At 40.3% G+C, this 27,335-nt stretch overlaps 1 protein-coding gene across 12 annotated transcripts in view; it reads right to left on the bottom strand.

Moving 5' to 3' along the window:
* The window catches only part of SYNE1 (spectrin repeat containing nuclear envelope protein 1), a 469,526-nt gene that overhangs the window by 187,465 nt on the left and 254,726 nt on the right, over nt 1-27,335 (bottom strand). For all 12 annotated transcript variants that reach the window (XM_046005238.1, XM_046005239.1, XM_046005240.1 and 9 more), the window contains 13 exons: nt 23,844-24,161; nt 22,303-22,458; nt 21,990-22,160; nt 20,866-21,192; nt 19,024-19,176; nt 18,554-18,721; nt 16,469-16,645; nt 14,070-14,216; nt 11,901-12,026; nt 10,158-10,334; nt 8,927-9,192; nt 5,304-7,464; nt 141-478 (listed from right to left, as the gene is read on the bottom strand). In XM_046005238.1, the coding sequence (XP_045861194.1) occupies nt 141-478; nt 5,304-7,464; nt 8,927-9,192; nt 10,158-10,334; nt 11,901-12,026; nt 14,070-14,216; nt 16,469-16,645; nt 18,554-18,721; nt 19,024-19,176; nt 20,866-21,192; nt 21,990-22,160; nt 22,303-22,458; nt 23,844-24,161 (4,685 nt within the window). The remainder of the gene's footprint in view (nt 1-140; nt 479-5,303; nt 7,465-8,926; nt 9,193-10,157; nt 10,335-11,900; nt 12,027-14,069; nt 14,217-16,468; nt 16,646-18,553; nt 18,722-19,023; nt 19,177-20,865; nt 21,193-21,989; nt 22,161-22,302; nt 22,459-23,843; nt 24,162-27,335) is intronic.

Below are 27,335 nucleotides of genomic sequence, written 5' to 3'. Positions count from 1 at the left end.
TTCTGCGCAGAGCTCTGATGTCAATATGACTAATGATAACTTGAGAGAGAAGAATGAATTTACGTGCTAATGTACATCATTGGCATTTCCATGTGAAAATTCATTTCGCTGAAACAGAAAGACTAAAACAACTCTAATACCTCTGCAAGAGATCTAACTGGGCATGTGAGTCCTGTATTATCCTCCGGCTCTTCTCTTCCAGGGAGGCCATTTTCTGGGCTAGGTCCTCCTTTCCAGTTGGCTTGATGAGTGGGTCCAAGCTGGCTACCAGGCCTTGGAGCTCCTCCAGATGGCTGTAGAACTGATCTTCTGTGCTAAAAAATTCCATGTGGCTTTTGAGATTCTCCTCTGCACTCTCCACATCAAGGCCATTGCCTGCTAGTTGCAGCATTTCGTGAGCATCCTCAAGCCAGTCGTTAGCCGCTTGAGATACCTGATAGTACCTTTGACATTGACTATATATTTGAGTTAAGACAGCCTGAAAAACAGTAATTGCAAACACAATCAACTTTCAATTGCAATGTATTTACTAGAAATAGTATAATTTTTTCTATACTATACTATTTTTTCTATACTATAGGAGAGGCTGAATATTTACCATTCACGTGGATATATGTGTATAAGGGAACTGATAAGTCTGTGGAATTTTTTAAAAAATATTTTATTTATTTATTTGACACAGAGAGAGAGAGAGATCACAAGTAGTCAGAGAGGCAGGCAGAGAGAGAGGAGGAAGCAGGCTCCCCGCTGAGCAGAGAGCCTGATGTGAGGCTCCATCCCAGGACCCTGAGATCATGACCTGAGCTGAAGGCAGAGGCTTTAACCCACTGAGCCACCCAGGCGCCCCATCTGTGGAATTTTTTGAGGCGCAATTCACCATTATCTTTTATTTTTCCTTCTACTATTCTTGTTATGATTTTACTATGGCATTAAAATAAATAAACCTATACAGAAATAGAAATAGAATAGAAATCTTTTGGTGGATCTTCACTATTTCTGAAGCTTTGCTCTCTCCCTTTTAAAACTAAATATATAATGCTTTGCAACATAGGAGAGGCTGAATATTTACCAACGTGAAATAATGTCTCAGTGGGTTGGAGTATAACGCCAGTGGGAATGCAAACTGGCATAGCCACTCTGGAAAGCAGTATGGAAGCTCCTCAAGAAATTAAAAATAGAACCACCACAGAATATAGCAATCCCACTTCTGGGTATTAATCCAAAGGATAAATAAAATCATTATTTTGAAAAGATACTCCCATGTACTCCCATGGTTATAGCAGTATTTCTCACTAGCCAACGTATGGAAACAACCTAAGCGTTTATCCACAGTTGAATGGTTAAAGAAAATACAGTCTACAAAAATAAACTCAGAATGGATTAGAGACCTAAATGCGAGACCTAAAACCATTAAGTCCTAGAAAAAAACATAGGCAGTAATTTCTTTGACATTGGCCTTAGCAACATTTTTCTAGATATGTCTCCTCGGGCCAAGGAAACAACAAAAATGAACTATCGGAATGGCACCAACATGAAAATCTTTTGCAGAACAAAGGAAACCATCAACAAAAAGGTAACCTACTGAATGGAAGATATTCACAAATGATATATCCCATGAGGGATTAATATCCGAGATACATAAAAAACTTATACAACTCAATACGAGAAACTCCACAAACGATCCAATTAAAATGCGCAGAGGATCTGAATAGACATTTTCCCCAAAAAACACATATAGATGGCAAAAAGACACACGAAAGGATGCTCAACATCACTCATCACCAGGGCAACAGAAATCAAAACCACAAGGAGTCATCACCTTACACCTGTCAGAACAAAGAGCATCAAAAGGATAAGAAATAAGACAAGTGTTGGTGAGGATGCAGAGAAAAAGGAACCCTCATGCCCTGTTGGTGAGAATGTAAATTGGTGCCGCTGTGGAAAATGGTATGGAGGTTCCTCAAAAAGTTTAAAAATAGAAATACCAAATGATCCAGTATCTCTGCTACTGGATATTTATCCTGGAAAAATGAAAACACTAATTCAAAAGATACAGGCACTCCTATGTTTCTAGCAGCGTTATTTACAATAGCCAAGATACGGAAGCAACCCAAGTGTCCATCGAAAGATGAATGGATCAGGAAGCTGTGGTATATATACACAATGGACTACTACTCAGCCATAAAAACGGAGGAGATCTTGCCATTGGCAACAAGCGGGATGGAGCCAGAGGTTGCTATGCTGGGTGAAATCAGTCCAACGAAGGCAAATACCATATGATTTCACTTACGTGTGGGATATAAAAACAAAACAGACAAACAAACAAAAAGCAGAAACAGACCCCAGAACAAAGAGAGAAATTGATGGTTGCCAGAGGCAAGGTGGGTGGCGGGATGGGTAAATGAATAAAGGGGAGTGGGAGGTCCGAACTTTGAGTCATGGAATGTGTAAGTCGTGGGGATGAGAGGTACAGCTTGGGGAATACAGTCGCTGGTACTGTAATAGTGTTGTATGAGGACAGATGGTAGCTACACTTGTGGTGAGCACAGCGTGACGTATAGAGTCGTCAAATCACTACATCACACACCTGAAACTAATGTGATGTCTATCAACATTTCAACTTAAAAAAAGGAAAAGAAACCATTGTAAATATGAATACTGTTCAGCCTTAACAAAGAAGTAAGTCCTGTCATTTGAGAAAACATGAATGAACCTGGAGGATATGATGCTAAGTAAAATAAGCCAGACAGAGACAAATACCACATGGTCTCACTTACATATGGAATCTAAAGGAAGAAAAAAAAAAAGTGAAATCACAGAAACTAAGCAGACTAGTGGTTGGTGGGGGGATGGGGGAGGTTGGTAAAATGGTACAAATTTTTAGTTTTAAGTTGAATAAAGTCTGAGGATCTAATGTGTAACAGGATGACTATTGTTAATAACACTGTATTGTATAAATGAAATTTGCTAAGACATGAGAAATTAAACGTTCTCAACAAAACAAAAAATGTGAGGTGATGGATGTATTAATTCCCTCAATGGGAGAAATCCTTTCACAGTGGTTACATATATCAAACCATTACATTGTATGCTTTCAATATCTTAGAATTTATTGGTCAGTTAACCCCTAATAAAGATGGGGGTGGGAGGTAGGAAGTATAACAACCCCAAACTTCTGAACTGGTATTTGCCAGAGTAAATAGCAATTTCTGGAAGTGAACTAGTAGTCCATAAGTCTTGAACAGAGACTAAAACAGAAAAGCTTAAGAATGGAAAGATGACCCCATAAAGTAAAATCCATTCAATCCAGAAGGAAAGGGAAGAGTGTAACCGGGCAGCAGACAAGACAAGCCATCACTGTGTGAGCACATGTAGAATGTACAGGCAAGACTGGCACTTCATAAGGAAAGAATATGGATGGCCACGTGCAGAATCAGTGGTGGAGATGAGTGACGCCCCAGGAACCACAACCTTCAGTCAGTAGGGCCCAGACAGTCAATAAGACCATGGATCATAAGATGCCAGAAGGAGGGACACCTTAACAGATGCAAGATTTTGGTTCCCAAATCAAAAAATCAATAGAAACAAGCTAACAGGACAGATGTTTCTCCAGAATGACAGTTCCAGGTAACGTCTGTCCCGATTCTTCGCTCTAGGGTAAATACTTTATGGTTACAGGGAAATTTAAAAACAAAAACAAAAAACTTTTAACAGTGACCTTGAATCAATCTGCAAATGTAAAAGTATACTAGACTGTTGTCTGTGAAGTCATAACTTTAGCTGATGAAGTTCCCCGAGATTTTTCCCAAATGTTAAGACTAAAAAAAGATTTATTATTTGGTGTTAACCTTAACCTCTGTGGAAAATGAAATTAACAGATAGCTAGGATTCATCAGACGCTACTTCTATCTCCATCAGGCTCTACACTGAGAACACAAATCTGAGGAGGAAATGTTACTATCTTTCTTCCATTGAGCAGAAGCTGAGATTTAAAGGATGAAACTCATTTGACCCAGATCAAAAAACTGAGATTAAAACCCCTGTGTGGGGAGCCTGGGTGGCTCAGTGGGTTAAGCCGCTGCCTTCGGCTCAGGTCATGATCTCAGGGTCCTGGGATCGAGTCCCGCATCGAGCTCTCTGCTCAGCAGCGAGCCTGCTTCCCTCTCTCTCTCTCTGCCTGCCTCTCTGTCTACTTGTGATCTCTCTCTGTCAAATGAATAAATAAAATCTTAAAAAAAAAAAACAAAAACAAAACCCCGTGTGCCTTCCTCCAAAGCTTTAGCTGCAACGTTATCCTTAGGATAACGCTCTTTCACTTAAATGGCTGGTTGAAATCCCATAGAATCGGGGACAGAGGAGAGATGTGGAAAAAAAGAGCCCAAAGGATAAGTCAGTGAATCCCTGGGCACTATTATATCTCTTATTTTTGAACACGCAGAATTCGCAAGCCTCAGAACAGGCTGCGATTAGGTAATCAAACTGGGAAGTTCTGTACACGCTCTCATTGCCTTGTTCTCCCCAAGTCAAGACATGAACGAATCTTACAGTCTTGCTTCTGCCATGCTGCGGGGGAGCAAGAGAAGGGAAGAAAGGACAAAGAGGAGGGGCAACTGATGAGAGTTCCCATGGGAAATGTGGCTCAGCATCGGGTCGGGACGGCATCCTGTCCACAAGGCCTCCTTGGCACGCTCTTCCTCCAGCGCTAACCTAAGAAATGCCAGGCTTCACGTGGTTTAAAAAGGGCACCACTAATTATACATCGCTAATTAACCAATATTAGTATTAATGTATTCATGTGGGGTACTGACTATATTAGTGCTATCATGTATTATCTCTCCTAAAGGTGGGAGAGAACTGAGGTATTAACTCTGTTCCAACTAAGGAAAAGTCAAAATGTGGACTGTATGAAATTAATACCATGCATCATGCAATAAAGATACTAAAGATGATTCCATGTAGCATCGAAAAAGAAATATAGGGGCGCCTGGGTGGCTCAGGGTTCAATTCTTGCTTTCCACTCAGGTCATGATCCCAGGGTCGTGAGATTGAGCCCTGAATCAGGCTCTGCACTGGGCGTGGAATCTGCTTGAGATTCTCTCCCTCCCTTCCTTCCTACCACTCCTCCCTCCCTATCTCCTCTCTCCCTCTTTCTAAAAAAAAAAAAAAGAAAAGAAAGAAAGAAAAGAAAAAGAAAATACTGAATGAAGCAACTATAACCAAAAAGAAAAACTAAGGAATTTCTCACAACTGTTTACAAATAAGCAGAGCGGAAAAAAAGAAAAGAGAAGTCCTAGGGTACCAACCTGTCTGGTGCGTAAAGCTTCCTGAACGTCTCCGTCCAGCTCTGAGAGCTCAGCAAGGGTATGCTGTAAATCGGCAGAAATCAGCTCTTTGGCTTTCGTGAATTTCTCCTTCTCCTTGTTACTCAGGGCATTCAGTATTCTCAGGCTGGACTGTACCTCCTCCTGATGAATCTGGATCTTTCTGATCTCCTCCTGGATGTCCTGCAGGCGCAGGTCCAGGCACACCGGCCCACGTAGCTCCGCCTTCACGCTCCTCAGCCAGTCCAGGGAGCGGCTCAGCTCCGTCTGGAAGTCTATGCTCTGCACCATGCGGCTCTCACACTCGGTCACCGTGGCACCGATGGCAGAAGTCAGCCGTTTCAACTCCTCTTGCCAGGACTGGATCTGCTGCTTGGCTTTCTCATGAGCCAAGGGATCGAGGTGTGGGACCAGATCTTCAAGATGCACGGTCACTCGTTTTAGTACAATTCCCAGATCCTGAAGGTTTCCTGCCAGGGAGTGGTACTTTTTGAGCTTCTCCTCTGCAGGAAGGGTCTCCTCATTCACTCTGGACTGCTCTGTTTTCACAGCCTCTAGTTGTTTTTCTAGCTGGTGGCACATCTTTTCATGCTCTTGGTAAGCGCTGGTGGTATCTTCCAGTAAGCTGACCCTTTGCTCTGTTTGTCGCTTTAGCCTGTGGTACAAGGTGACGAGGTGCAGCATCTTGTCTGGCTGCCAAGGCTGACCTGTGCTTCTAAAACTTTCTTTCTTCTGGTTCAGTTCATCCACGGCTTCCCCGAGGCCTGCCACCTCTCCCAAAAGGGCTCTGTAGCCGTCCTGGAGAGACAGAGCCTCTTCAGCTCTCAGGTCCGTGGGGACTTTGCTCATCTTTAAGAACTGGTCTTCAAGTTCGCTCAGAGACTGGGTCGCCAACTCGATCAAGGAGCCGTACTCTTTGCGAGCAAGAATTGCTTCTTGGACTTTATAGAACTTGTCTTTAGCCAAGGCGACGACTACATTAAATTGCAGGGGCAGAGCATTTAGCTTTTCATGGAGGTAGGAATGATCGACTTCATTCAGCGACGGCAACATGGCCTGCCCAGTTCTCTGTAGCGTAAGCAGGAGAGTCTCATACTCTGGAGATTGTTCAAGAATGTGTTGGTACTTGGCCAGCTGTGTATGAAGCTCAGGACTCTCATTCATTAGGTTGATTTCAGGAAATGTAACAATATCTGCTTGTTTTAGCCAGTGACAAGCCTTATCAAAATCTTCCTTAAAATGCTTCCTAGAAACTAAATTTTTCTCTAATTCTTGGAGCCGATGGCTACACTTTTGTAAAACCGTGTCGTAGACGCTCTGCAACTCCTGAAGCTTACCGAGTACTTCACTCTTTTCCTGCTCTGGGGCCCCTTTCATTAATTCACGACCCTGAGCCCAAAGTCCAGTGACTTCGTTCTGATAAGTGTTGAGGCTGGCTTGCGCACTCTTACAGGTCTTAACTTGTTTGCTCACATCGTCGGGTAACAAGCAGATGTGCTCACGGAACATTATCTTTCGCTCATGTTGCTGAATTTGGCTGGTTGCCTGGAACACCGCCATGAGGAACTGGGTTTTTTCGGACAAGGCCTTGTTTAGGTACTTTCGTCGCTGGCCCACTAAGTCACTGAGACAATTCACGTGTCTCTGTGCATCAGAGAGTGCCTTCTGGATTATCTGCCGCTCATTTAGGCCAAGATCGGCCATCACCCTGTCAGCGTCCTTTATGAGTGATTTCAGGAGCATCTGTTTGGCCTCGAGTTCACTGCAAATGCTGAGATGATCCAGGAGGAGGTGGTGAGCCATATCCGGCGGGGGGGTCTGCTTCAGGGCCTCCGCGATGTTGGGCTGTTGTTCTTCTGCCCACTCCAGCAGCTCCTGAAACCTGGACCGCACCACATTTAACTCCTCCAGGTTGGTGACTGACACTTGGATTTTCCTTTTCACGAGGTCCTCGAGCTGAAACCAACGCTGTTCAAGGTGACTGGTCTGCTCTTTGACTAATTCTTTGTCATCTAAGTTCAGGTGTTCTATCATTTTTTGCTTTTGATCTTTCAGATCCTCGATGGCCTGCTTTCTCTCCTGCAGTGCTAGGGCTAACTTTTTCAAAGCTTCTAGATGGACAGCTGTACTCTCTGCATCGGATCTATAAATATAGCGAAAGATATAAAAATAAATTAGCTTCAGATAATATCTATGTCTGTTCATGCCATGTTAAAATTACACTTCAACGTTTTCTTAAAGTGGATGCTCTCAGCTTTCAGTAACTTAATTCATGTTTTACTGAAGAGGTTCTGTGATCATTATGGACCCATATATTTTGGTATCGAAGCTGAACCAAAATAAGATGCCTTGATACTTCTCTGTGCTTTTTCTTCTGGCTAATGCTGCCCTCCCATCACATCTGACATGAACTTCTAGCCTCCTCCTCTGGCTCTTATCAACTGAGCATAACCTATGTTGTAATAACAACATCTTCTGCTGATTCATATAAACACTAAATTTGACAAGCACTGATCTACTGCATTCTTAAAGAAATTCTTAAGTTATTTGCGAGCTATGCACTCTCCTATGAGAAGAAGCTCCAATAAACATTATAGCACTAGTTTATCTGTGAGATATAGCCAATGACTTTAACAGCCACTCATCTGTATACTGAGATTTTTTTTTTTTGCATATCATTAGAAATCTTTAAAGATAAGTGTAAAATGCAAAGAATTCTCAACTCTTTGGCTATAAAACACACATGAGAAAAAGGAATCTTCTAAGTCTCTTTTAACTACAAAATGATCAGTTCTGAAGTAGGAGGAACAGGCTTGGGAGGTAGTATGATGAGATCTGTTTAAGCCTTATTCTCGGGTGTCTGTGGACCAACCGGATGGAGGTCCCTCCTATAAACCTAAAATATTTTTGCTGATATTGACTGGATTTATCCCAAAGACTAGTAGAATGCTGAGCAACAAAGAAAAGGAAACAAATCAGAAACTATAGCACCTCCTTAGATTTTAGTAATTATAGTGATCAGAGATATAGAAAAGATTTCCATATAATGACCCAGTATATGTGGTGGAGAAGAAATCCTTTCCAAACAACAAGCTGAGGGGTTCAATTGCCACAAAATTCCAAATGAATTAATTGAATTTGGATTGTTCACTAATTTCTAGAATTCCACAAGTACAAGACAATTTGACTGAATTATATAGAATATACTACATTACATAATTGCGAAGAAACCTATAGTATACACAGATTCAAGGATTCATTTCGTGAGTTGATTAGATGACAGTCTTATAACTGATAATTAAACAAAACTAGAAATACTGGGGCACCTGGGTGGCTCAGTGGTTTAAGCCGCTGACTTTAGCTCAGGTCATGATCTCAGGGTCCTGGGATCAAGTCCCACGTCCGGCTCTCTGCTCTGAAGGGAGCCTGCTTCCCTCTCACTCTCTCTGCCTGCCTCTCTGCCTACTTGTGATCTCTCTCTGTCAAATAAATAAATAAAATCTTTAAAAAATATATCTTTAAAATGTAAGACATTTTTGGATTTTACAAAAATTAAGAAATTTCTGGCTTAGCATTTTGGTGAGCCACTGGAGAATTGCTGTTACCTGGCTAAGTTATCCCATTCCGTAGTAAATTTTTCTAAGAACACTTCAACAACATTCATACAGTCATGGTAATCTCTTGTTCTCTGAAGATCCTCTTCCCTTTGCAAGCACAGATTGTTAGACTGATGACACAGATCTAACCACTGGTCATTTAAGTGACTTATTTCCTTGTGTTCAGGAGACTCCTGATTCTTGGTTAACTTATTCACCCTTTCTGTAATAGCGGTCACGGATGCCTGTTTGCACTGCAGCTTCTTAACAAAATCCTGAAGGAAAACAACAACAACAACATAAATGATGTGTAATAATCATCCCCCTGTCCAATAAATACAGGGACATAGACATAATACTTCCAAATACTTCAAGTACCTGAAGACTGTATAATGAATGGGTCATGAGGGACAAAGAGAAAGTCTGAAAATCATACCTCTCTATGAATACATATTTTCAGGCATATAAGAATCAAAGGGTAACTATGATATTTTCCTTTACTTCCTATACTTTGAAAAGTATAAAGAAAACTGATAAATGTGAAATAATACTATAGTCATTAAGAAAAAAAAGGTAGTATCTTAAAATATAGCCCTAGTTTTCTAAAAAATTTTAAAGTTCATTTCTCTTCTGAGAAAAAAAAACTAATTTATCTCTATTCTTTTTCCTGGATATGTGAACTATATTCCAGTAGAAAATATACTGGCTCACTATCATGGCAAAAACAAATCTTGAAGTTTGTTAAAAATCTGGTACAACTTCCAATCAAATTAATATAATTTAAATAATTTTCTATTACATTTAAGCTGTGTGTAAATATATAATATAAATTCTATTTTATTACATTCAAAATTACATATTAATACAATTTTACAGGTTAGTGGAGTTAATTAATTGATACTGACAGTCCTACAGCTTTAGCAATATTGTGTTGAAAAGTCAGTAAATAGTGAGGCTTCGCGTTTGTTTAGTGGAAGCGTCTTCTTGCTCTGTAGGCTAAACCACAATTCCTTTGTTCAGAAACAAACTACAGAGTGAATGTCCTTCGATCCAAGCAGCTACTTGGAGCTCCAAGAAAATACTTGAATGTTTACTTTCTCATCTGTCCTTTCCTGGCACCCAATGAAGGTTGCTCCGATTCTATCTCATTCCTTAAATAGCTATACTGATGTGGAAGGACTGGCTGCCACATACCGGTCGCAGTCTCCTTCATCTCCCCTGGAGAGCCCTTAATTCCTACCTTCACTTGGGAAACCATGTTCTGTGCAATGTTGAGCTCCAGTTCCGAGTGCCTCCTCTTCAGATTCTGTAGTTGCTGATCAGCATCCTGGAGGTAAATCCAAAGCTCAGCCTTCATGTGCTTGATCTCTCCCCAGCCCTGAGTCAAGTTCTGTGCCTGGGCGAGTCTTTGCTCAATCTTAAGAGAACACAGAGGGAAAACTTAGAGGCAATAGACAGAAACATTTAGGTTTAGTGAATCATACGTGTCATCCTTCAGGCTGTCCATGCACACAGGCCAACATACCTGTGCACTTATGACGTATACGCACACATCACACACACACACACACTCTAATAAATCCAAAATGAATTCTTTATTTGCTTGAAGAAAAGCAGATTTTCTTTTTCTATTTATATATTGTAAGACTTTGTATTTTTTTGCACTTTATTTTTTTTTTCAGTGTTACATTTTCTCAAGACTTTAAATGTCAAAGACTTAGGCCATGTGATTTCAATTAGTTGGGAAGCTCTAGAAGTTTTAACAATTTATTAAGTCAGAGCTGACTTAGTGGTTTTTTATATCGGGCATTTTAGAAGACACATCTGCTTGACTGACTCATGAATCTGGTTCTGGGGTTAACTAGAAAAGACTAATATTGTTCTCTATTGTGTACTTGTTAATACTTACAAAACACCGAATAATGAATGCTCTGGGTATATTTTTAGATCAGCTTCATTGGTTTTCAAAACCATATAATTTATTTCAATAAATAATTTCTCTAAAAAGATATATGAATTATATCATCTTTCGTAAGGATTTAAAGAGAGATTTGCTTTGGTAATATAAAAGCAAAACAAAAAACAACCCTACATTATTATTTTTTTTTAAAGATTTTATTTATTTATTTGACAGAGATCACAAGCAGGCAGAGAGAGGGGGGGAAGCAGGCTCCCCGCTAAGCAGAGAGCCCGAAACGGGGCTCGATTCCAGGATTCTGGGATCATGACCTGAGCCGAAGGCAGAGGCCCAAACCTCTGAGCCACCCAGGTGCCCCAACCCTACATTATTTTAATATCTACATTATTTAACTATTTAATTTCTTCAATACTTTTTTCCTTTATGTTCTTTTACTATTTGGTGAATACTCAATTAAATATTAAAACCAAGTTGTTGTTGTTTTTTTTAAACCTGAACATGTCGCCTTGCCAAGCGGAAGGCAGCACGGCCAAAACGTGAGCTGGATGCTGCCGTCTGCTGTGGGTAAGTACTGTGAACTCCTCATAACCTTTTTCCACTGAGCCCAGATACAGCTTCAGGATCTTTCTCAACACCACCTTCAGGCACTGCCCGTGGATTAGGAAGGTCCTGAGGGATGGCATGCTCTCTGCCATCCCTAATATAAAGCAAGAATCAGGAACCATATTTATATAAAGTATTACCTAAAGAAAAAGTTGGAACAAAAAAGAATTAAAACGTGAGTGGAAAAATCAGAAAAGAGGAAGAGAGAATGGTAATTAAGGAGAAAACAGGAGGTGATGATTGGCAGCCCCGGGGAACTCAAAGTTCCAGTTCGGTGGCATTAATACCATCAGTGTGCTTACTTCCTGTGACTTACTTGGAACTCAAATATCTATTTACTACAATGGCTGTAGGAGCAGCACGGAAAGAATAACCCGAGGAGATATTTTCTGTCCCATCTAGCGTCAGGCAAGAGGACATAATAATACAGACACATCCAATGCAATGTTTTAAACATTGTACCATTTGCTCTGTTTGTTGAATGTCTTTTGCTGTGGCTTTCACTGAAGAGTTTGACAAGTCACACATGGAGCAAAGGAGATCCAAGTAAGTCCTTGCCTGTTCCTGCAAAGCTCTGAAGTGTTTGACCTGGAAAAACAAACAAACAAACAAACAAACCAAAACCAAATAAACTTGTCAGAGTGAAAGAGAAACATGCTATTTTTAGATAGCAAATATTTGTACCATTTGTAGTATTTGGTTGACATTTCAAAAATAACCTTGCCATGCTCCATATTTTCACCTTTGTTATAAATGACACATATTAGTGACTTACAGGAAGGCATTCGAAACACACCGGCAGGGATCCATTTGTCCCACAGCTGCTTCTCAATATAATTAGTCTGTGGGGTCTAGGAAGGGGAACAAACACCCAAGGAACTGCTATAACCTTTCCAGAGTCCCTGCTCCCATTCTAGCGTATTTTCCATTTCAGAGAAAGGCTCAGTAGCCTACCCTGGCCTGCTTCTTCACTTGGTTTTGCACCTTCTGGGGACAGAAAGGAAAAGGTCATTGTGCATTTGTAGACTTCACTGGAGTTTAGTAAAAACACCGATGGCTGGGCTCTTTTTCTCTGCAGAAAGTTCACGTAGTGCTCTTCCTGTTCCATAACCCCAGAAAGGCTGATACAGGTGAATCTTTACACACAGAAACACAGAGAGGTGTGTTTCTGTGAAGACGCTCTGGGTGTATGCAAGCTCTATGGTAGACACTGGTACAAAGGAGTACCCCAAACGAAACCCTTGTTTCCATGGAGCTCGGATTCTTATGAGAGAGGCCGATAATATGCAAACAAATAAACATGCAGTGCAATGTTTGGTAGTGAGAAACACCATGTAGCAGAATAAAGGGAAGTAACTATGATGAAAAGGCACTATTACTTTGGAAAGAATGTGCCTCCAAGACCTCTCTGAGGAATAGGACTGAATCCAGGGAGGGAGCAAGTCATACCATGTGGTGACGAAGGGGACAGCTGGTGCAAAGACCTGGGGCTGGGGCAGAGTGACCCAGTAGGAGCAAAGGTCAAAGAGGTACGGGGGGCAACCCGTGGACGACCTTGCAGGGGAGCTGGCCGTACATCTGCGTTTGCTGGGTTCATGCATCTACGCCTTTTCAAGCTCAGAACTCCTGACATTTGAAGCCAAGTAAATCTTTGCTGGGGGGGAGGGGTGGTGGTGCTGTCCTGATCACTGCCGGGTGCTCAGCCGTTTCCCTGGCTGATACTAACAGCATGTCCACCCCTCCCAGGGGTGACAAACAAAGCTGTCGTCCGACATTGACCACCCTTCCTTTCTGTTTACAAATCATGTGCATTGCGGTATGACATCTGAATTTCTTCATAACTCTCAGAAATAAGTATACTTGGAATCATCACTTTACACATGAAACCACGGAGGCTCAGAGAAATTAAGTGACGTACCCATGGTCACCCGCTGAGTAGTTATTAGAGCTGAAGTTTCGGTCATAGTGCCCATGCTCTTTCTACCAGGCTGACCATCGGTATTGCACCCATCTTCCTAGCTAAAACATGCACTTGACTAGAGTCAAGCTCAGAACATGCACTGTTCCTGCATGGCTTACCAGCTCAGCATGGCTTGCACATTTTTAAATAGAGAAAAAAACCAAATTCCCTAATACGTGAAGATTGTCGAATTTCAGTGTCCATAAGATGTCTTCCTGGAACATAGCCATGCTCATCTGTTTCTGTACTATCTGAGGCAGAGACCCCAAGACCCGTAAAGCCTCAAATTATTCACTATCTAGCTCCTTAAAAAAAAAAAAAAAGAGTAAATGTGCTGTACTTGAAACAGAGGGTTCTCTTCTCCAGGAATCAACATTCCACAGCTCAGATGGAGACCGGGCTCCCAGGACGAGCACTGCTAGTTCCCCAAAAAGACATTAAAGCAGCTTTTCCATCCTCACATGTATGTATATGTATATATATGTATACTTTTGTATATTTTTATGCCCTCAGGAGCTTGGCTCTAGTCAAGTGCACGTTCTAGCTAGGAAAAACCTTATGTATACTATGTATACTCAGGAGCCAGCACACATGTGGCACTAATAAGTACTCAATACAATTTCACTGAATGAATGAATCACAGTATAATATAAATTTCAGGAGTCTACTACCTGCTTCACGGCTTCTGCCCTGCTAAGAGGTGGATGCTGGCTTGGCTGTAGGTCCGGCTGGACGGCAGACAGCCAGGCCTGGCCCTGCTGCACGGTGTCCTGTCGACTAACATGTTTCTGAAGTTCATGTTCCAAACTCTGATACACCTGAGACAAAACAATCATGCTGTCGTTATGATAGGGTTCAAAAAAAAAAAAAAATCTCTGCTGATCTCTAGAAAGATCACTAGATGCCAGTGAAACACCCGGACAAGTCCATGAATTTCCCCTGTAGGACTCCCCAGTACCATATACCTATCTAAGGAGTTTGTGTGAGTTCCAAAATGTTGCGAAGCTCAGTGGCTATCTACAATGTATAATTTCTCAACCCACACATTATAATGTAATAGTCTGATTAGGGGAAGAGAATATGGGCAGGGTTAATGTTACCGTAGAAATGTGTTAGAATAATGACATCTTTGAAGTAAATTGTCAGACATAAATCAGAGGTTTTTCAGTCCCCAACCCACATGGTATAATTACTGCACTTTTTGTCGAACCTAGAAACTAAACATAAAGATAAAATACCATATCCTGAAAAGGTAACTGATACTTCCCTAACTGAAATGCTTCTGCTTTAAGAATATGGTCAAATTGGAACTAAACTATCACACAGGGAAAGGGATAGCTGAATGCCCTCATTTCATTTTAAAGCTGTGTTCCAGAATAACAATGATCCAGAATAATTGAAATATTTTCTAGTTTGTCTATTCAATTAATTAATCCTCAATCAGCCAAACAATTTCCATTTTATCCATAGACATATGTAAAACTATTATGTGTCTCCTTGAAATCAATGTGAAATTTACCTATAATGTTTTTCTGAGCAAACTATTTTATTTTAAAAAAGAGGAAGAAAGAAAGAAAAAAGAAGGAAATTAAGTTAGCCTGGCTTTTTATTAAGACAAGTGAAACAGTAATTGATTCTGCTTCTGTCTTCTATTAAACTCATCATCTTCATCTGATAATCGGTACTGTCTCTTATCTATTCTTAGTCTAGCAGAAATAAAAATAAAGTAAGGTGTTTTGTTCTCTTCATCATTTTTACACACTTTAATTATGAGGTTCTGATTATGTTCTTAGAAATTCATCTGTTTCATAAAAATTTATTTTTAAGCTACGTGTTTGTCTTTTGAACATTGACCCATTTTTTAAAAAATTTACAAAATCCTTAATATGCAGAAAATGCTTACTACAAAGTCAGTGTTCAAAATCGTCTCTGTTGGAGGAGGGCACTAAGCAGCTCTTCGCTTATGTATCTGATGATACAAATGTGTCATCATTTTCAATTATCTGTTAGATTTACTTTGTCCCTCTTTCTTTCTCCTTTTTTAAAAAATTCAAATCCAATTAACTAACATGTAGTATATTATTGGCTTCAGAGATAGCGTTCAGTGACCCATCAGTCTTATGTAACACCCAGTGCTCATTACATTACGTGCCTTCCTTAATGCCCATCATCCAGTTACCCCATTCCCCACCCCTCTCCGCTGCTCTTTTTTCTTAACTTTTCAAAAGTGAATTTTTCAAGTCTGGGAAGTCAACTAGCATCACCAGCATTTTTTTTTTCCAAATCATTATGAAGAAAGAGAATTTTTTCCATGTCACAAGTACATCTCCACTTCTTACTGGCTAGCCCAACAACAAAAATACAGGGACTTTTGTGGAGCCACTTAAAAATTCTAAAATAATAAAAAATGATTCACATATTTTACCCAATTTTTGTTAGAAGTGTAATTCTTAATCACCTTAGACTTATTTCTGTAACATTAGGAATTCCATTTTTGTGGAAGTACACCCATTACATTATAACTCAAATTTGGTACTAATTCCACCCAGTTGCTATATGAATTCTATAAAATTGTATAAAATTTCTATATTCTATATAAAATTCTATATAAAATTCTATAGAATTTCTATAAAATTCTATAAAAATAGCTATAAAAATACTAAATTTGAGTAGTACTTAGGCAACATAGAGTTAAACAGAAACTAATTATTGTAAAAAAACTACAGAATAAACTTACTTCGGTGTTGGAGAATAAATGGCAAATTAGAAGTACTGATAGTGTGCAAATAAAAGCAAAGCAAAATTTTAAAAAATTTTCATACTCAATCTATGAAATAAAGGGATTGGGTAAAACTGAGTATCTAAAACTCAACACTTCATCATAGCCACCAAATGTATGATAGTTCTCGTGTCCACAAGGAAACTGTGAAACCTATCCTCTTTTTTCCTGTCTGGACAAACAACAAAACTACCTAAAAATTGAAGATTAAAGGTATTTTTAAAAACCTCTAGATTGTACAGAATTCCTCCTTAATTCATCATCGTTCTAGAATGTTCCGGGGATACTCACCCTCTGTGCTGTACTGCAGATGGCTGAGTAACTATCCCTTGTGCCCTGCAGATGAGCATGCACATTTTGTTTTAGTTTTGCTTGAAGGTGGTCTGCACACTGACTGATCAAATTGTCACCTTTAATTTTAAGGTTGTTCAAACGGTCTTCAAAGCCAGCAATTTCTTCCATCATTGCCTGCAGAAATGAAAGAAATACAGTTTTCATAATTCTATTTTCAGTTTTTAAATAACAAGTTTATCGAAGTTTAAAATCAGTAATTTCACTGTTTAATCATTTTTTGAAAGAGTTTTGTAATTTGTCTTGGTTACCATATTAACAAACAAAAAAGTGGTATGTTTTCAGGGTTACTGTAATGGGAAGAATTATTGAGTTTAATGGATTAGGTTATATAGGGGTGATGTAGTTACCATTAAGACCAGAGTGAATTCATGGCTGATCTCAGTTATAATTACAGAGATATCTGTTCCATGGTATTATTAACAGCAAAAAGGATGTTCATATATTTTCAGCTCTATAAATTATAATTCTGGTATAATTTATATCTAAAATAATCTAATTACTATTTAACCTAATTTAATAATATTTAATTTATCTAATAATACAATATCTCATTGATATATTAATCTAATATCTAATTAGTAATTTATATCATACCTAACTTACATTGAATAGTATTTATACTAATAAAAATAATATTTACCATGCAACATTTTTTAAGCACCTGGTCTAGTCCAGGAACTATATATATCCCTGATAAATGTATATTATTATCCTCATTTTACAGATAAGGAGACTGAAGCAGAAAGAGGTTATATAACATGCTCAAAGTCATACAACTAGAAAGTGTCAGAGCCCCAGCCTCTGGACTCGGGGCTGTCTGACTCCAGCTCGTACACACCACTAACTCCTCAGGTGATCTCTAGTGAGTGCTCTCACAGACCCCTCAGAGTGGGGAATCAACTTTTTAAATCAAGCTTTAATTTCTTAATGCTATACAAAACTAATATAAGTGGCACATTCCAACATAAGATTCCTTGGGTTGTAAATCAGTACATTTAAGAGAAATTCTAGTGGTCCGCAGCAGCTCACGTCCATCACTTTTTGCGATGGTGCTGGGATAACAGTTATCACGGAAAAGAACCATCTGTCTTTGAGCTGTTACAGAACTTCTACATCATGAGGGGACAGAGGCCATTTCCTCAATGCCTAATAGAATACACTGTATAGTCACTTTTCTATTCGTATTTGCTAAATAAAATTTCCTCCTACATGTAAGGAATCCTGAAGCCTAGAGAAAGCCTAGAAAGCCTGGCTTTCCTAAGATACACTAGAGAGTCACCACATCAGGACTGCAATTCAGTTTCCCATTAAGGTCACCAAAACTGCTCCATAAAATTGTCACCATGTGACATCTGTCATCTGGCACATATAATTACTACAAATACATGTTAATAAAGTGAAGAACACTGCATATCAGTATCATACTTCGTGGCTTACAAAATGCTTTCATGTACGTCATCATCTGTGATGACCACAACAGCTGTGTGATGGGGCTGCTCTCATCACTGCTCTTTACAGAACAGAGAAAGCAGGAGACTCAGAGAGGTGACGTTACCTTAGCTGGGAACCACAGAGTCTGGCTAGAATCCGCCTTTCTGATTACTCTCCCTGTATCTTATCTTTGGCGACACTTTTCTAAAATACACATAATCTCTTCCTCTGATAAATTACTTTACAGAGATTAAATTTTGTGGGGGAAAAGAAAAAACTGTTAGCTGGGAAAAATGCCACGATGTGTTCAGAAGTCGAAAGCCAGGATTTAACTGTTGTTCCTTCACTGAAATGTGGAATTCAGCAATTCTCAGGTATTAGATGTTCTTGAGACTCTGACCTGATTCTTTAAGTACAGTCATTGTGATCAAGGGATGGGCTCCCTTGCTTGCTCTCTCTCTCTCTCTCTCTCTCACACACACACAGACACACAGACACAGACACACACACACACACACACACACACACACACACACAGGCACAGCTGCTAAAACCACACTGCATCCTTCAGCTCTTAGGGAGGAGGCGTACCTTGTGGTGGGCCAGTTGCTGGGTAATTGTCTCGAGACTGCTCGTCTCCGTGAGGTCGGGCGCCACCAGTCTGCCCGACATCTGCAGCAGCCACTTCTCTACTTCTTGGAGCTCGCTGTTATAATCTTCGTGGTCTCTGACTTTCGCCTCGAGGCTGCAGACGTGCTCCTGTGAAGCCAGGTGCCCATTAGAGATGAATTTCAAGCCAAAAATCTACTGAGAACTGCTTTGTATTTTTAAAAACCCCATGCAACTCATAGGGTAGGTACAGCCACATGTTGCAAAAAATGACTAGGAACAGGAAAAACATAAAGAATCATCACGCCATTTAAAATGACCACCCGAATAAAAGGAAAAAGACTGACGCGTATCAGCCCTTAATTTTCTGATAGATTAAAAAAAAAAAAAGTCAAGACCCCTTTCTGACAAAAAAAAAGCACATTTTTATTGAATTTCTGTTTTCTCCTTACCTTTCCTGCACCACAGAGGTCCTTGTAATCACCTTGAAGCTTATCTATTTCATCCTTCAAAGTGACGTCCTGCACGAGCTCCAGGAGAGCCTCCCCCTTCTCCCTCACTGATCTGACAGAGGGCTCATGGGACAGCACCACTTGCTGAAGTGACTTGAAGGAGGAAGAGAAAAAAACAAGAGCCAGGTCATTCATCTACGCGATCAAGGTGAATATATGCCTATGTCCGTGCCATCTGTGAGACAATCTACCTCAGATAAAGCTATGATGTATATTTTATAAATCAGTAAGTATAAAACATTAGAGACTAATTTTTATGGCTACTAAAGTTTTAAAATACAGAGTAAGAGCAACACATCGAACAGCCCCCTTCTCATGTGGAGAGCGATGCACGGAAAATAATTACCTTTGGCTAAATTTAACCTAGTTCATATTTCTGGCTTCCACCTCATTTCTTCCACCCGGGAAAGAAAACTCAACACAAAAGGGAGTGAGGTGAGGTCGTTTGATGCCGAGTTCATGAAGTTAACAGCAGCTTGAAATGGATGTGAAGTTAGAGAGACAGATTCCAGCTGCAACATCGCTGTGATAGGTTAAAAGTGCCATTTAAATATAACAAAAACTCAGTCGGGGTGGGGGGAGGGCAAAGTAGTTGTGATCTTACGTGGCACCTTCAAAGACATACTGCTACCCTTGGCGAAAAAAAAAAAAAAAAACCAAAAAAATCCCCGAAAACAATGAGGGATAGGAATAGACATATTGGCTAGAAGAGGGGAAAGCTTCCAACATGAAAAGCTTCAAGGTAAGCCATCACACTTTAATTCTTTAAAAATATTGCTAGGGGCACCTGGGTGGCTCAGTGGATTGAAGCCTCTGCCTTCGGCTCAGGTCATGATCCCAGGGTCCTAGGATCGAGACCTACATTGGGCTCCCTGCTCAGGAGGGAGCCTGCTTCCCTTCTCTCTCTCTCTGCCTGCCTCTCTGCCTATTTGTGATCTCTCTCTGTCAAATAAATAAATAAAATCTTAAAAAAATATTGCTAATAATTTGGGTCAAATTTGGAATACAAATTATTCCACATATAAGCCTCCACAAATTCTTTCAAAGATTTGAGCAGGTGAAATCTCTCTCTCTACACATATACATAGCTACAACCAGGTCACCATTTGTTCTTTCAAAAATTAATTTTTTAAAAGATTTTATTTATCTATTTGACAGACAGAGATCACAAGGAGGCAGAGAGGCAGGCAGAGAGAGAGGGGGAAGCAGGCTCCCTGCTGAGCAGAGAGCCCAACATGGAACTCGATCCCAGGACCCTGAGATCATGACCTGAGCTGAAGGCAGAGGCCGTAACCCACTGAGCCACCCAAGTGCCCCCAAAATTAACTTCTAAGATGTTTATCTACAGCTGGTTAATTAGAATTTATTTTCTTACAAATATAGTATCTCATTTTCAATTCACCATAGATCAGCTTATAGGAATTGGTACCAAAAGATGAAGGGAAGACTCTACAGGAAAGGCAGAGAATGGCTAGGTGTGAGATCCTGACGCCAGGAAGACCAATCTGCAGCAGCCCTGTGCCCAAGTCAGAGTGTAGAACAGATCTCCCTTTATCGATACAATCTTTGAATATCAGGCAAATGTGATTCCCGAATGGAAAAATAAGCCTGACGTAGCATACCTAGACAAATCTACATCACGCACCACCAGTAGGATGGATAAGTTAAGGATATTTTCGAACACCCACTCCGGGTGACACCCACCAGGAGCCACGTTCCTCCCGTTTGCTGCCTGTGTGCGAGAACTTCCCACCCATGTCTCAGCGAGTAACAACACACTACCTTATATTTCGATAACTGAGCTTTTTTCTCATATAATTCCATTTTGGGTTCTTCGGGAGTGTGTAGGATTTCTTGATATTCTGATATCCACTGAGTTAGTGCTTTGTATTTATCTGAGAACTCCTTTGCTAAGAGAAGGCCTTTCTCCAGAGTCAGGTGCTCTTTCCGGACAGTACTGGTCAGTTCCTTCAACTGCTCCATGTGCTCCTGGATCTCTTTCCTTAATGTCTCTGCCTCGCTGTCCTCCAAGTATTTTAGAGCCCTCTCTCCTTTCTCTCGGGCTGATTTCAGCAAACCATGGCCTTTCTCCATGTCTTTCAGCAAACCCTGAGGAAGAGAGTGAACAGGAAGCAAATATGGAGTTAGTATTTCTCTCCTTTTAAAGAAAAGGCTTTCAAGTCCCCATTCTCGAGTTTCCCCTTAAGACATGTTTTTGGAGGGTGCCTGGGTGGCTCAGTGGGTTAAGCCTCTGCCTTCGGCTCAGGTCATGATCTCAGGGTTCTGGGATCGAGTCCCGCATTGGGCTCTCTGCTTGGCAGGGAGCTTGCTTCCTCCTCTCTCTCTCTGCCTGCCTCTCTGCCTACTTGTAATCTTGCTCTGTCAAATAAATAAATAAAATCTTAAAAAAAAGACATGTTTTTGGAGTTTTATGAAGAGGTGATCTGCCAGGAATCAGAATCTTCTTTTCTTTGTTTAAGATAGGTTTGAACAAGTCTTCATCAATATGTCATTTCCAAATCAGAGAACATGATGTTCTTCTCATGTCATTCTCATTCTCATCTCATCTCATGACTAAATTCTCATTTAGTATTCCTAAAGATCTGAGTAAAAACTCTTTTGTTAATACGTCGTGCCAGGAATCAGAGATAATTTTTTTTCTCCTAATATTTAAGTGTCAGACTGGAATTCAGACATAAGCAACCAAGTCTAAGTCATAAGTAACTGAAAGCCAGCTTTTAGCCTCACAGAGATTATAACTTAATATTTGGAGTGAAGCACGAGCCACGGACCATCACTCATCCGGAGGCAGGGATAAACATTCATGCCCACAACGCCTGCACGAAGGAATGGAACAGCAGTGTGGAAAAAAGGCTGAGAGACAAGCCCCATGTTTGCACACCTACCTCCAACATCTTCATTTTTTTCCCCATCATCGCTTTATCTACCCTGTCAATTTTGGTGGCCACGTTCTTGAAGTTTTTATGAGTAGAGCTGTACCAATCAGAATAGGAACTTAGGGATAATTCTGATTCCTCCAAACTCTGAATCTCTTCCTCCAAGAATTTTACTTGTTCCTTCAAAAGGAAAAAGAGAATAGGACAGTAAATTACAGACCTATAGCAGTACCGTTCTTGATAAATGTGTGTCTTCTTCACCAGAAGTTATTGCGAGGGAGAACATTTGCTGGTGAAATTTGCTGGCCTGTGGCCCACTCACCAGCACTTGGAGAAGAAGGGCCTGGTATCTGGAAGTCAGTTGGGTGGCCTGGCAGCCCATTCGGCTGCTCCCACGGCTCTCGTCCAGCATCTCCTGAGCTCTGGCTCCCACTTCCTCTACTTCGTCTTTGTATGCGGTGACTTCTTCATGCCACTTCTGAAATGACAGAAATGTGACAGAACAGGATCAATCTTAGGCATAACTGTGTTGGGAATATATATATATACATATATATATATATATGTATATATATATATTTATTTTTTTTCTTAATAGGAAATGATTTTAGTGTAGGTTCAGAATTTATTTATTCAGAGATAAAATTCTGGAAAACATACCATATATAACCTTCATGAAAAATTATAGTGCTATGATAAAAACTGTACACTTCTTATTAGGGCACTTTTCTGTATATACTGAACTTAGTACAAGAAAAAAGTATAAAAATATATAAAATCAGGGACACCTGGGTGGCTCAGTGGGTTAAAGCCTCTGCCTTCGGCTCAGGTCATGATCCCAGGGTCCTGGGATCGAGCCCCACATCAAGATCTCTGCTCCGCGGGGAGCCTGCTTCCCTTCCTCTCTCTCTGCCTGCCTCTCTGCCTACTTGTGATCTCTGTCTGTCAAATAAATGAATAAAATCTTAAAAAAAAATAATAAAAATATAAAATCATCCTAATAGGAAATGATATTAATGTATGTTTAGAATATATTTGAGATATAATTTTGAAAATGTGTCTTATATAACCTTCATGAAAAACTGTATTATAATAACATGATAAAAACTATTCTTTATGAGTTTGAATACTTTTCTGTATATATTACACTGGTCTAAAACTTGAAAAAACATGGCATATATTGTTACATCTTCTGTTAGATAAATCTTAAAGTAGATGAATATCGATAAGAAATCCCAAAAGCCTGGGGCACCTGGGTGGCTCGGTTCATTAAGTGTCTTCCTTCACCTCGGGTCATGATCCCAGAGTTCTGGGACTGAGCCCTGCATCAGACTGAGCCCTGCATCAGGCTCCCTGTGTAGTGTGGAGTCTGCTTTCCCTTTCCCTTTGCCCCTCCCCCTGCTCATGTATATACTTTCTCTCTCAAATAAATAAAATCTTAAAAAAAAAATTCCAAAGGCCTAAGCATTATTTTATCATGCCTACTGAATTTGCATAAAAGTTAGTAAAAAACTAATTATCAAGTATTATTTCAATGTACTACATTAGAGCCATTTCATATCAGAACCATAAACTTAAATGATTTCAGTACTAGCATTCATGCGTCTTTACAAAACAAGGTAATAGGGTATGGGAAGAAAATACAAAATACTTCATTAAATTACATCTTATTAAAGACTAATTTAAGATTCCATTCAGTAATTGCTGTCGAAGAACATTCTATATATAGTAATTCTTTGTTATAAGCAGAAAGAGATTTTGCAAAATGTAAATCTTAGACAAAAAGTTACTAAATATTTTAATGAAACAAACTGCAAGGGCACTGTTGTTTTGACAAAGACCAAGCATTTGCAGGAGTTGTACCTTCATCTGATGTAACTGCATCTCCTTGGCTGCCCGGCTAGATTGACGTCCTGTCCTGATGTTCACCTTGCTCTCCAGCGCTTTGAGCCACTCATCTACTTGCTGATACTTTTGTTCCATGAGCCTCAATTTGTTGACCACATTATTGAACTGAGTCCGGGTCTCAGACAGTCTCTGCTGATAGGCCTGCCAGTCCTGCCGGAGAGACTCTAAAGCCCGGTCCTCGGTCTGGGGGATGCCGGACGGTATCACCTCCTCTCTGGCGTGCAGCACCGAGTTCAACAGGGCCTGCCCCTCTGCACAGCGTACCTGTAGCTCCTGCAGGGGAAAGGGGAAAGGTATGGCTGTCATACCTCATTCGTAGTTCACACCTGCATGAGTTATCATGTCTCACCCAAGTCACCTGTGCCAGCCTGAGCTCCACTTTAGACAAGAATTATTTTATTCTGTCTTATACAAAAAAAACAGGTATCTAACACTGAACATTGTTTCCCAAGTAAGAGGAAAGACTCAGAAATATTTCCAGTAAAATAACCATCATGCACACATACACAAAGGTACACACACACACACCCCCCATATTAGAGACGGTTTCTGAAATCTGACTTTTCAGCTTACAGACAAAAACACCTGTGATTAAAGGGGTTTTATTTAAAACAATAACCTAGGCTTGTTATGGCTCATGAACTACTCAGACAGTCCCGGGCTTCTTGTTTGGACACTGAATGGCATCAGTGCTATGCTTCTGCCTGAAAAAGGAACCACGGGCTCTTGTTTTTGCTAAGAGGGATCCTTTATCAAAGCTGTTCCAGTGAATGCGATGGTCAAGAAAAGTTGGTCCTGGAGAGTACTTGGCATACAAACCTGGGAGGCTGATCATCACACCTGCCCACTAGGGGCTCCTATGTGCAAATACCTTTTCTTCCACCAAAGCATAAGCCCCAAAGATTTACCCCACTGATGTGGTAGGAATCAAGTCTTGAAGAACATAAACTAGTTTTTATGGAAAGGAAAACTGTTATACCCTGAAGGATGTTGGCAAAACTATGTTATATACTTGTTTTTCTACTATTTAAAGAATCCATAGGGTTACTCCATCTGATCATCTAAAGTTGAAAGGAACCAAGTCAAGTCTCACCAAAAATGTTAAAAGTATTAGCATATGGTATCGTTTTAAAAATCTTCAATATCAGTTCGTGCCATTTGAAATTGCTGATATCTGACAGTTTCTTTAATCTGCAAAAATAGCAATCTCTTATGGCTCAAACTAATGGACATTTTTCCCTCAGCTCTGATGCCACTCCGAGAATGTTGTAATGTGAATGTTTTATAAATGGAAAAGAACAAGATAAGGGGTAAAATATGAACCAAAATGTCCACAAACAGAAATTTTGTTCCAATATTCTTAGTTACTTTAAAGTTAAGTTGATACACTATTTTCTCTTCATTCAGGATTGGCAAACTTTTTAAAATACAAAACACAATAGGAAACGTTTTAGGCTTTGAGGGCCACACACTCTCTGCTGCAACTATTTAAAACTCTGCCATTTTAGCACAAAAGTACCCAGAGATGATATATAAGTGAATGGGTATGGCTGTGACTCAATAAAACTTTATTGAAAATGTAACCATGTGGCCATTGGCTGTGGCTTACTGGCCCTCACCCTAATTTATTAATCTTCCCAATATATCATTCTTTCTATATTTTATAAGTTTTCTCTATTACACAAATCAACACTGTATTAGGTAAATTCTTGTATGTCCCATGCTTCAAGTATTTAGTCTGAAGAAAAAAATATGGCTCAATATTTTTATAAAGTATATGTTCTATGAGCCAGACTAGGCCTTCAGTTTACACAAAATAACCTGTGGACCTGCTCCACCAAGCTGGCCGATCCCCACTAGGCGAGCTGTAGGACCTCAGGAGGCTGAAGAAGTTCTGCTGGGCAGGTAGAACATCACGATTCCCCACCACCTTTTCCCACCACTAGCACCTTCCCTCCTTTTTAAGATCTGTGGTGTCTCAAAATAGGACAATGTAAGAATTAAAGCATGGCAAAATGAGAGGTGGGTATCAGTTTGGGCCACACTACTACCGACTGAAGGGAAACACTTTCTTCTGACCAGAACAAGAGAAACATCTGCTGGTGAGGAGTAACTTATCGGCTCGGCTCCCACACAGAAGGCGAGAGAGCTTGGTATCTGCTGCCAAGATTTTGAAGTGAAGAGCTGAGAGGGGTTATTTAGCAAAAACAAAGCTAAATCTCGTAAAATAAATTACAACAACCACACATGGCCGACTGGGGTACCTATTATTTTGAAGCAGAGTGGATTAGATCCTTACATAAACTAAAGAAATTAGGACCCTTTTAACTTCCACTTCATATATATTTCATGAATGGAGGATCATTTAAATTAGATTTTTCTCCCATCTCATTTAATCCTTCCTCATGACCACTCTGTGGAGGACACTGTGTGGGAGAGGTTCTCTCTTGCCCAAAGTCACCCAGTGCCTGCTCCCACCAAAGATTAGAGTCCAAACTTCCTAATCCCAAACTTGTGCTCCTGCCGATACATTCCCCAAAAGCCACATTTCTGAAATAGCCAGAAATCCTATATGCTGGTTGTAACCATTCCAGTCCTTGTTTCTGCTTTGTGCAAGCTATAGGTACATCCTGCTCAATCCTGAACCAATTCTCATCAGGACTGAGACTCTTGTCAGTAAATTCCAATGCACAGCTGGTGCCATCGTTGTCTCATTGGCCTTTCTCTGTTCTCTACTGTGTGTGCCTGGTGGTCTCTTTTAAGGACACCTCCTAACCCCTCCCTATCTCTCTAGGTAAGATGGGGGGGCTCTCTTAGATGTTCCCCGAGGATCCCTTGAACCAGTCTATTCCTTAGCACATTATTCATAATGATCTGCCTCCAGGACTGCATTTCTCACTAATGTCAGGTTCCTCGAAGGCAGGAATATATTTTAATCATCTGTATGTGCAGTCTCTGCACAACATTAGGTCTTCAGGAAATGCAGAATGGGTAAATACTTGAGAGGGTGAGGACCACTTTACCCACTCAGTCTGCCATCTTGCCCCACATGCCGGCACTTTCTCTAGCTCTTCTAGTTCCTTCTTCAGCAGTGTGGGAGCTTTTGGCTGAAACTAGATGGTGTCATCGGTTTTGCTTTGAGGAATGTCGTGTTCCATGGACTCCTGCTGCTAAGTTCCACTGCCAATTCATCGTTTCGGGAGTCACAGGCAGGCGGGCCAGTCAAGACCATAAATTAGATCATCAGCCATTGCTGTCAGAGGCTGCCTTAATAGCTGAACAAATTCCTCAAGTCCCAGTCCTGCTCTTTGTAAATTGCCCGCCAAAGATCTCAACTAGTATACGACGGAGATCCCAGAATGCTGTGAGTCAGGATCTCCCCTGACACCTCTCAGCTCTTTACACAATTCAAGGTCATATTAACTTCCCATTGCTTAATATAATAAT

Source organism: Meles meles, chromosome 5 (assembly GCF_922984935.1).
Source record: "Meles meles chromosome 5, mMelMel3.1 paternal haplotype, whole genome shotgun sequence".
Lineage (NCBI taxonomy): Eukaryota > Metazoa > Chordata > Mammalia > Carnivora > Mustelidae > Meles > Meles meles.
The sequence above is the reverse complement of the archived record's forward strand: the minus strand, read 5'-3'. Positions and strand labels throughout refer to the sequence as shown.